The sequence below is a fragment of the Temnothorax americanus genome, unplaced genomic scaffold (genome assembly GCF_048541705.1).
Source record: "Temnothorax americanus isolate GAGA-0224 unplaced genomic scaffold, ASM4854170v1 Scaffold2, whole genome shotgun sequence".
NCBI classification, from domain to species: Eukaryota; Metazoa; Arthropoda; class Insecta; order Hymenoptera; family Formicidae; genus Temnothorax; species Temnothorax americanus.
The window spans coordinates 7,105,372-7,117,672 of NW_027509338.1; the positions used below are offsets into that span (position 1 = coordinate 7,105,372).

The window sequence follows — 12,301 nt, forward strand, 5'->3', positions numbered from 1 at the left end:
TCTTTGAGGGTTGTGCTCAATGCCTCAAAACCCCCCTTATGTGCCATGGTACTTTCATCCCAAACAATGAGCTTACAATCCCGTAGTACTTTAGCCATGTTACTTTGTTTTGAAATATTGCACAGAGGTATTTCTGTTTGAATTAAATTCAGAGGAAGCTTAAAAGCAGCGTGAGCGGTCCTCCCTCCCTCCAACAAAGTAGCAGCGATACCTGACGATGCAACAGCCAAGGCAATTCCACGTTCTCTCCTTACCCTCGCCAGAAGTAAGTTGATGAGGAAGGTTTTCCCAGTACCACCTGGAGCATCTAAGAAAAATACCTGACCATCTCCTGACTCTACGCTACTAAGATTGATCATTTTCTAAAATCAAAAAATATTTTCATAAAAAATAAAGTTTTTTCTGGACGTTGATGAGTCAGTCAGTCAGGACAGTCGTGAAAACACATTTTACCCCTTTTCACCCCCTTATTTCTTCAGTCAGTCAGGACAGTCATACTTTTGGTAAAAATTATTTGAAAAAATTTCGATACCGGCTTCCAAAAAATCGGTAACGAAAAATTATACATTTCACAGTACTCCTCGGAAAATAATTGAAAAAATTTTGATACCGGCTTCCAAAAGATCGGTAACGAAAAATTATACATTTCATAGTAGAAAAATTATACATTTCATAGTACTCCTCGGAAAATTCTATCCCTGTTTGATCTATAATTTGTTGAGATTTGATCAATTATTTTTCGAAAAATAGGAAAAATTAAAAAAATCGGTTTCCAGAAAATCGATAACAAAAAACTATACACATAGTGGCACTCCCCGGAAAATTCTACCCCTATTTCATATACTTTTGGTAAAAATTCGGTTCAGGGGTTTGGGCTGGGCGTTGATGAGTCAGTCAGTCAGTCAGTCAAAACAATCGTGAAAAAAACACATTTTACCTCTTTTCACCCCCTTAGGGGTGGAATTTCTAAAAATCCTTTCTTAGTGGATGCTTACGTCATGAGAGGAATACACCCTCCAAATTTCAAGTCTCTAGGTTCAGGGGTTTGGCCTGGGCGTTGATGAGTCAGTCAGTCAGTCAGTCAATCAGTCAGTCAGTCAGTCAGTCAGTCAGTCAGTCAGTCAGGACATCTTCCTTTATAGATATAGATTAAATATAATTTTTACACAATACAAATTTTTTTGAGATTTTAATAATAATAAAATTATTGATAGAGATAAAGATATATGCTAAAATATTTAGATAGATTATTTAACAAGAAATCGTGCATTGAATGATAATCGGATTTTATTTAAATAAAACATACAAATCTACAACGTGTATATATAATGACACATAAATCTACATATATATATATAAACTTTTTTAAATTAATTATTATAAAATGCTTTAGAATTTGAATGGAATATTTAAATTTGCGGATACTTTGTATATGTTATAATTTTTTTTTATTTTCGAGATACGATTAGCAAATGATATAATGATATAATTATTTCTCCAATTAGAGAGTATTGATTAATATTCCTGCAAACACCTACGCTCGTACTAGTCTACATACCCTCGCTTGAATATTATAAACAGTTAACGCCGCTCCGTCATCTTTAAATATGAATTATTTATTATCTTCCAAGGGTTATATATATATATACCTATGTGCTCTCGATAAATAAAATTGTAATTATTTATATTCACGATCCACAAGCATGCCGTGGCATATTCAGGACAAGCTTGAGCATAAACTGAGTTTATAGTTGCATAGTGCAAGTATAAAACGTCCTTCAAGATGTCGCCTTATATCGTGTTTTCCCGAGCTAATCTTAAAACCCGTCAGGTTTATTTTATCTGACGATTTCAAAAGAAAATTTCATGTGGCGTATTTGGAATATAAAATAAAATATGTCCCATGCATGTAAATAAAACTGATAACAGCGCGATATAAATTTTGAGTTTATTTCCTCATTTTTGTCAAGCTCAAAATTAATCGCGCTGTTCGTCTTGCTGCCGAAAACCTGACGTGCTCTCGTGTATTTCACTAGCTCTCGTCGTATCCGCATGTTTAACGCCTGACAAATGTTGCACGATCTTGCCGGATTCAGTCTTGGATCAAGGGTGGCGCGAGAGAAGCTGATGTCAAAGAGTTTGAAGCACGTTTCGACAAACATCACGTCCACGAAAAGAAACACGTGGACAGTGAGATAGAAGTGTGAACAGTTAATAAATTTCACTTCCGCAGATGCAGTTGTAAAAATTTTCAAGATTGATCTAATGTTTCTAACAATATTTAAATACCAATTCACGCGATGAGTTATCCAGAGGTGTGTTCGATCCATTATGCGCATCATGCGTGAAACGGAACGCACCCCATGATTAATATTGACACCAGATTACGCGGAGGAGTTTAGTTGTTGATTTTGCACTTTTTTCAAATAAATTATAGTATTCGTCGGAAATTATAGAAACTCCATTATTTTCATAGTCATGAAAAGTCATGAAAAGCAGATGGGTCTCCGATCCGATATTATTCTGATAAGCAGCAAGTTAGAGATAATTTGTTAGACACTTCTAGATTGGACATCATAATACATTAAGAAACTATCGCATACCTTGACAAATCATTCTTCATCAGACGTGCCGGCAAAATAACTAATATGTCAATCATTCTAGCCAGAATTTACTCACCTTCCATAGTCATATCATCTCCCAGGACTCCCAGTTTCATCTCGATAGCGGTCCTTTTTTCCGCACACTCACGCGGCACTCATTAAGCGCCGATTAACATCGTTCGACACTAATCGCCTAAGTTTCATTTTTTCTCTCGTTTCTTCACACTTAATCTCGATTTGACAACTCAATTATTTCGTTCGCCGCGTTTATTCGCGGACACTCGTTGATTTGTCACGTGCACTTGTCACTCGCGTGTAATCTTAATCGTGTGATGGATCATAATTAACGTTCCTTTTTGGACTCGAAACATTTACTCTCCGCGAAACGATTTCAAACTGTCGGTTGGATCTCTATACCGATTTCTCGATTTTCAACGCACGATGAAGTCGCCGCTCGACGAAATTGGCTCTTTCAATTCTTCGTGCCAAATACGTCCTGAAACGATCTATCTCTGATAGTCTCTGGAGGGGGATGCTTCGTTCGTCTCTGTAAAACAGAAGTAGACGCTGGTTAAAGTTTAATAGTTATTGATCATCAAAGATTACGGAAATTAAAACGTGAAAAATGCGACTGTGTGACGTATGTATATCCGGATATATTGTAAAATAAATCTGGAATAATAAAATAGATCGTGGAAATACATGTTCTAAATGGAGTATGCTAATTAAACGTTTTTTGCATTATGTTTGCGCGATGTAATTCGCAGCAAATTGTGTACTATGTGTGATATTTATAAACCTTGCACGCGCGGGGTTTGCAACAATTCCGTACTAAATTCAAAGCATAATTTGTGCTGAAAATTGATAGGATCAAATGAAGAGGATAATATAGCGTGGTAATATTCAATACATATATATATCTGTGTCAGCTTTAGTTTAGGGTTGGAAATACATGGTTGCTGACCTTTCGAGAAGGATAATAAGGACTTGATTACGAGCTATGCCGCAGATGTTTTGGAAGGAAGTATAACCCACGCGCCAGTGAGATAACGTTGTTGCGTTTAACGTATCATGACCATACTGGGTAGTATGGAAGTTATCTTAATACGAGTGGTCAGCTTTCCGCTTTTCTCGCTTGCATAATACAGCAATCGGACGGATGCCGCTTTCTGCAAGATTCGCGAATTTTTAACGAAACGGGTAAGGTTACGCTTGCCGGAACTCGCTCGCTTTGCGAAAATTAAATATTGCATGCAGTTGCATCTCATTTTCTTTCAGGCGGACTAAAAAGTATCTCGAAATACCGCGCTGACGATCTAATTAAGGGATTTAGTTTGGCAAACTGCGAATGCGAACTGCGGTATACGCGCGTTGTCAGATTCAATCGGTCGTTTCAGCTACGTGCATTGCGTAACGTGTCGGTGCTTCTAAGAGTTGGTATCTCTACGCGTTACATGATCCTCTCGAATGCACTGAGAAGCATATAACACGACGCAAATGTATTCCGGCAATTCCAACGTGCTCTTTGCTCCGGTTGGGCATAATCCTATATTGTATCGCGCTCGTAACGCGAGATTGCGATTTTCCTGCTTCGCGTGATTATTATTTCGGAATTAATATTTGCCGGCGCGCCGCCAACACGTGCAAAAATTGCATTATTGGATCTTATTAATCAGATATAATATAGCATTGAAACATTTGATGCAATATCATAGATAATATATAACGCGTATATACATATATATAAAAGCGGGAAGATTGTTGCATTTTACCTACGTCAAAACATATACATGATCTTACTACGTATTTAATGATCGTTAATTATTAATTTAATTTTTATATGAGAATATACCAGCGGTATATATATTTTAATGAAATAAGCGTATATCTGAAATATTCGACGCAGTGTCAAAATGCACAATTATTACGTAAACGAAATCTGTAATAGAACTTAATTATTTGCAGAAGGTATATATAACAAGTGTAAACTAGAGTGTGAAGTGAAAACTAAGTAAAATTATATGAGGGTTTGGTTGTAGATTTAGGGCTACCTGGAATTCTGTGCGGGCGTTTAATTTTGCGCTTGATATGTTTACCCTAGGTAGTATATTAGAATTAGAGTATATGTTAGGTAAAGCGTTGAGCCACCACAACCCGCGTCATTCTGTGGCTTGGAGGTAAAGCGAAATAGCTGAACGTAATGAACACAATTCGTGTATTTATCTCTAAGGACGTTCTCTCGTCCTTATACTAGAGAAAATCGATTTTCTTAGGATTTTCTTGAAACTGTAAATATACGTTAATTCAGGTGTGCTTTATGCGTGGTATAAATTTCAGTACCTCTTCCGGGATAAAAAATCAAAATACTGAGCCTCAAAGTTTTAACTTTTACTAATGAAAAGGTTTTCCAGGCCAAACGGTAAGAGATACGAGGTTGGCCAAGAGGACCAAAGTTGCTTCTCTCGTCAAGTTCTATAAGGAAAAAATACCAAAATTAAAAAAAAAATTAAATTAAAAATTTTTTTTTAAACTTTGAGGCTCAGTATCTTTATTTTTTATCCCGGAAGAGGTACTGAAATTTATACCACGCATAAATCACACCTAAATTAACGTATATCACAGTTTCAAGAAAATCCTTAAAAAATCGATTTTCTCTAGTATAAGGACGAGAGAACGTCCTTAAACCACAGAATCACATCGGATTTCCGAGCTACATATGTATGTACATAAAAATACTATTCTTTCATGCCATGAAAAAACATTGGATATTCTAAACTCTAAAAATTACGCTTGCTTTTATAAATATTTATTCTTATACATCTTTATATAAGAAAATAATATTGACCGTGCTTCTAATCTACAATCTTGGAAGAATAGATGATTTCTATTTTTTTTATCTGTGAATCATATACTGTAACGTTTTAATTCAAGGCTATATCTACATATTACTATAGTAAAATAAAATGTCACATAAGATGGTCCTTAAAGAAAACGTCTGACAGTGTCGCGGAAAAGCTTAATATTCTGCTTTTTACAGCGATTATAATCTATATTATAAAGCTTTGTCGTGAAGCTATCAAAACTGATACAGTTAATCTGATTTTCATGTTAGAATTTTACGAGAAGCTCCTCTCTCTCCATGGCGCCATTAGACAGATTATCTTTCTTCGGAAAATATTGGGCAGGCAAACAATACTACCCTGCTCCCTGAATCGTGACTGAAAGATGGCGACTGCTCTAATAACGCAGAAACGGAAGAGAGTATTTTCGTTCCGTTTGCTGCCGTCATCGCTACGAAAAGTACAAGATATAAAAGGCCACGCATCTCATAAATACGTAGGCTTGAAGCACTTAAGAAAATCCGCGCATCTACTATCACAGATATAGCACATCAACCATAGATAATGCCAGTAATGTAATTATATGATTACATGCTCTTTTTAGATTTGATATTTATAAGAAATGTTTTCTTTCTAATTGCTTTCTATGATGTTTTTTTAGGTTTTAAAATTAATCGTACTATTATAGCGAATTTCACAAATTAAAAAATTTATCATAAAAAATGACTATTATCACCTAATAAAATCAAGATAAAATTGATGGCAAAAGCATAACGGATTCTCTTTCTCGCAATATATGGTGTTAAAAAAACCAAGAGAAAGAAACTCTGCAAAGACATGTGAGACAGCATTAAAAACTTTCTTCACCAAAATGGTGAGCAAATACAGAGGCTGCCAGTTTTGTCATCGCTTACGTAAACCTCCTCGGGCGCTATATTCAAAGGACCAAACCCGGTCGCCGATTTGCGCACCTATTCTCGACGCGTGCCTTTGATGTACCGACGATGTGTCTTCGCAAATAGTTGATGCAGCATGACGCAGTGGAACTCTATTTCCACATTTCGCGTTTAGCAATTTACGTCGCTATCTACGACTACTTCGCGAACGCGAGCATTTATTTAACCAGCTCTCTCATTTCAGCCTCGGCGTAAAGTATGCGCTGATGGAGTACGGGGAAATGGTCGATTATTTAAGACGAAATTGCAGACATTTTGCGTCGTCAACAAGAACGTAAAACGAAAAGTGCAATAATGAATAAAGGGTACGAGCTATAATATAATAACGATAAAAAACATAATAAAAAAAAAGATGATCTAAAAGCTGGAATTTTATTGTTAAAGAAAGAAAATATTTGACCATCAAATTCATGCTGGATAGATATTAGGGAGCACGCATAGAGGGAAATACTCTTTATTAACGGTTCCACGCTTCGTCAGAACGGGGAATATCCGCGTGTATAGCCACGTTAGTTTGTTATGGTTGTCGCATTGTATCGCGGCGATGTACAGAACAATGATATCTGTCGATGGAAACAGATACAGAGGTGTCCGAAGTTGGTAATATGTATTTAAATGAGGAGCTGGCTTTTACGTCACGTCGCGTCGGCGACGCGTGGCGTTATAGTTCGATTGCGCGCACATTATTATGTGTCTAAATTGGTGAAAGGGCCGAGTTTAGAGAGATAGTCGTATGCCCATTTCCAGAACGATACGTTCTGATGGTGACCATATTGTAAAGGTATATATTCGTTTGCAGTCCGCGTTTGTCTCGCATGGTAGTTACGTGACCTTTTTGAAATACCTATATAAACGCGGCTTTTGTATAAATATGCATTTGCAGCCTCGAATAATTTACACCATCCAGAATTTCGAGCAAAGCTACAGTTATGCACGCTATGTTTAATCATGCAATATCGACATTGTTTGAAATGAACTTTCAATATTTTTTAATCAAAGATATTTATTACGTATTTTATTCTGTCTCTGCAAATGCTCCAGTTATTTTAATATTCGTTATTCGGCTTTATAAAAAATTAGTCTAAAATGTACATTTTTAAAATATGATATTTTCATGTATTTATTGATTAACAACAATTTCATGAAAATAATTCTTTGCATACAGTCGAATAATTAATTGCATTAATAATTGTTATATTTTAATTTATTAAAAAATGTTATGTGTGCAGTGTATATGCTCTTATATATTAGATTTTGATTGTAATTACCACGATGGAAATATAATCAGTAATACATGCGTCCTAGTAAAATAACAAAGGATACGAGTTTGAGTTTAAATAAAAATGTAAAATGAAACGACAGTGTATGGAAAAAGTAGACTGATTGTGAGTAAAACTGACGCGTAAACGCGTGAAGAAGAAATGTGGAAGTCTAAGTCTAAGTCTACTCTTTACATATGACGACGCACGGTCGTGTGTCCCAGCCGGCAATGCTCTCGCTTCTGGCTCTATCGATTTAGGACGACTCTACTCTACGTAACCGCGACAACCAGTCGGCTCGTATACACACGGGTCTCTCTTCCGCGTTATGCCTTTTATTACATAGTCACAAAGAATCTTAGGGTTTACGACCGCCGATGCCTAGTCATCGTCTTTCCGAACTTCAAACCGCGCTATCTTCATTTTGTTTTGCCTCACACCTGCTGGCGAATCGAGCTTACATGCAGTTGAAGATAAATTGTCTACACTAACGAAAAGATTAATCAATAGAAACGTCTATTTCATACGCGGTATATGAATTGAATCAATATAGCTGAATAATCATGAACCATTCATATACTGTTCTTTGCGTCTCGCGGTTGTCGGTTGTCGTTTCGTAAGCCGTAATGAGTTGTAATGGGATTTAATCGACCACAGTTCTGTGCATGGTCGATTCTTATTACAGCTCATTACGAAGTTGCACGTGCAATTCTGTGCAGGCCGGCCTCAACACGCGGCGCGGCGCGGCGTGGCGTGATGAAGCGCGCGTTAGAAGAGATGTATCTTACGCGAAACTGTCCTTGACGCGCCTATCGATTTTCTTGAGCATCTTATTTGAAGAGCAAAAACATATTCTCAGAGAGATTTGGGAATTCACTTTTCCTGTAATCTCACCGGTTGTTGAACTTAAACTACTTTCGTAAAGAGTATGTATGTGTAGCTGCTGTCATTAATATAAGCATCGAAAACATTTTAGGAAACAAAATGCCGCAACTGGCCGCAACATAATGTTGATAAAATTTTAAGGCCGTTATAGAAGAAATAAAACTAATAGGACTCTCAAAATAAACTTCAAGCGGCGGATCATTTATTAATTCAATGTATAATTATCAGAGATGTTTAATGTAAGAAGTTAAAAAATTGTGAAATAAAAATGATCACCTTTTTACTTTGGAAGATATATAAATACCGATAAGGGGATGGCTTCTCTGCTAATCTCAGATTATAATATTGTTTTCAATGATATGTTTTCATTTTTGTTAATCATCGAACACATATTATAAATATATAATCAAATTATTATCGAAAAGAAGTTTGAGATATATAATCATCTTCGATCTGGATTGCGTGCTGCGAAGCTCGGCCGCGAATTTGTTCGGGTTTTCTACATAAACGGGAGTTGTGCGGGCGTCCGTAATATATATATGTTTCGCCCTGAATAATAACGGAATAACGAAGAGCTAAAGTGTAGAGATGCGACGCCTACGCGAATGATATTGTGCTGGTAAAGTCAATGAGATGTAATTGACTGAATTCAGAAGTAATAGGGTGTACCTATGTTGGATCTCTACGAAGATCAAGTTGCGCAATCCAAAATCGAGATTACGTCACTTCCCTGATTCGCAATTCGTCGCCACCGCATAATAATGTTGCGTGATCGAGCCTGCAATGTTCACCGAGCGGATTATATTTCCGAGTATATGGCTGGGAAGAATGAAGAGAGAGAGAGAGAGAGATTCGGGTGACGCGGTGACGCGGGTATAATTACGCGTCTAAGCGAAATAAATACGGCAAAAGCTGTCTAGGACGAATTTGTTACGGAAAAGCAAATGCGGCGTTGAGAAGATATAACAAAAGGATGTACGTTCCATTCCTAATTTGAGAGTGGAATGGTTATTGCCCCTTTATCACAAATTCAAGAAATTATTAAGGAATTGGCTGCGCCGTTTAGCGGTAATATAAGCCTACTTTTTCTATTATTAACAGACGTATAGGACGGATATTATTGACACAAAAACTACGCGACGCAGCGACGTTAGGATGTGTCTCACGCGATACCGATCGAACGTTTCTTCAATCATCAATGAATTACGTCATATTACTTGTCACCGTGGCGAAATGTCAAGCAAGGTTCTTTTGGTTCTTTTGGTGAAGAGGGAATGATTTGAATTAAAAATTATAAGGCTCTCGTGATTAAACCTGGAATGATTTGATTTTTGCGTAACACTCGAAAATATCACTGTAGATCCAAGAGTGTGTTATATTTCTACACGCATATGTCTAGAAATAACATATTTGACTAAAGCTCCGTTTTATATGTTTTGTTACGTGTTAAATTGACACGTTTAATCGTATTAAATTAAAAGTTAATACTTTCAACCATGTTAAATAACGTGATTTGAAACGGCAAGAAATGTGTAAGAAGGGCTTCAGTTAAAACAACACACTTGGATTTGCAGCGATGTCGTTTGATATGAAAATCTCTTCGCGCGAAGGAAAGATGCGAAATTTATATAGAAGCATCGAGATTATCTTGATTTAATTTTAACAAGGTTAGAGTTTATACGTCCTGGAAGATCGAGTGATTAGGGATAATAGCGAATTAGATGTGGACAAGTCAAGTGTTCGGTTCGAGACGAAGTTCAATCGAGATGAAAGAATCCTTTTTCTCTCTGACACTGTTTACATTACATTATTTTCACGATTACAAATATTACATCTCATTTTATGAAAAGAAAATTGATGGTCGATATTATTTTAAAATTTTCTTCTCTATTGTCTCTTTTTATATCGCTACTTGTTACATGTATTGAAATGATAATGGTAATTTGTATTAATGACTTTTGCAGGGAGCAAAATCATTAATTTGCAAGTAGAAATTGATGATATAACACGGCTTACTCACATTGGTGAATTAGAGAAACGGCCGTAAAATGAATATATAATAATTTCGATAATATTATCATGTTCTGTTTGCAATACATTTACATAATAGTAAAATAAACACGAAATGTTATTTCGCATTTGTTAACACAAATTTCATTCGTGATTTAACATTTTAACGTAATCTGGTCTCTCATTTTTTGATCTCGAAAGTTTCGAGTTCTTAGGAATATCTTTCTTAATCAGATGTCGGAATTACGGAAACCTCTCTAACGAGGTTTGACATGGATACTTTAATAATTAGTGAAGACATGATGTTATTATAGATGGAACTTGTTTCAGCTATCTCAAAATTTATAACTAGCTCTTAAAAAAATTGTTATCGTTAGCGTGTTCATCAAATGTAATGCAATTGCTTTTTTTATGTTGATAGTTAATTAATAAATAATGCATATGATAGTTGGTCATGAGAGAATTTAGCTGTTTTCATAAAACATTATACATTATATAGAATATTCCACAAAATTATTTCTTTTATCATTTAAAATAGAAATTTGAAAAATTTTTTTAGCGAGAACGTTAACACAGACCTTGTTTATCATATTTCTTCAACTTTAATTATTTTAATTAATTATATAATACGACAGATTTTTAAAAATACGTTGGTATACCTATTCATGTTTCACATATTGCAATGTACGGACAATTTGTTGCGTATATATGGATTTCACGTTCACATATACAATATCGTACGAAATAATATTTTTATTCACCTGCCGCGTATGCTTATCCTTTCAGTTTTTAATTTTTTTTCCATATAATGCATGTAATGCAATACTTCAATTTTAATGTTTTTTTTTACGGAAAGGAGATAATGGGGCATAATTTTATCAGTGGTAATTAAAACTGTATTAAACGAAATACTAGCTATTTTAATATCTTATTGTTAGCGTTAATAATTATGTATTTGTTTAATATCAATACTTTAAATATCTTTGTGAACCAAATTTCAAGAGAATATGTAAATATCCATCGATTAGTTTAACTAAACTTTATTTTAATAGAAATTTATCTTGAAGTTTAGTGACCAGAATATTTACTATTAGATATTTAGATAGTAGAGAGCTGCAATTTACTGTAGTGAGTATAGTCAATAAAGGATATCCGTGAGAAAAGGATAATCTATATCTTACTATATAAATCTTTTATTTAGTTTTCGTTATTTGTGTGAGTCAATCAATTGAAAGGTTAAAAAAAATAACATGTAGAGATGCTATTAAAAGAATTTTATGATATTAGAAGAGTAACGAAATATTCTGCGTAATTTAACGTTGTGACGCAAGCCAAAGGAATAAAATTAAATTTTTTTCAGTAAAAATTTCCGGGAAAAGTATTGGTATATGTATGTATTTTTTAATGACAATACTGAAACCACGTATTAGTTTTAAACAATGAATCATATCTTAATTAATTACTTAACAATATAAATAAGTAATTGTATAAGATAATACATTTTATAACATTAATTCAATTGATGTAAAAAAGAAATATAATTTAATATTTATTTTATTAGATTTTCTAGAACGATTTAACTTATTTCTTCTTTTCATTTAATAATAAATTTTGTTGTATGCATGCACGGTGCATGTAGATATATGACATTGCGTATTAACAACTATTATTTAAAAAATTGCTTTTTCGTGCTGTATTCTGTAATTATAATAAGTAGTGTGAGAGTAAAAAGCGTTTCACATATACAC

General features: G+C 34.8%; 1 protein-coding gene across 3 annotated transcripts in view; it reads right to left on the reverse strand.

Annotated features, from left to right (window-relative positions):
* LOC143897209 (calcium/calmodulin-dependent protein kinase kinase 1) overlaps positions 1–12,301 on the reverse strand; it is a 71,994-nt gene that overhangs the window by 57,928 nt on the left and 1,765 nt on the right. For all 3 annotated transcript variants that reach the window (XM_077405661.1, XM_077405660.1, XM_077405659.1), the window contains exon 2: positions 2,680–3,150. In XM_077405661.1, the coding sequence (XP_077261787.1) occupies positions 2,680–2,719 (40 nt within the window). In that variant the 5' untranslated portion in view covers positions 2,720–3,150. The remainder of the gene's footprint in view (positions 1–2,679; positions 3,151–12,301) is intronic.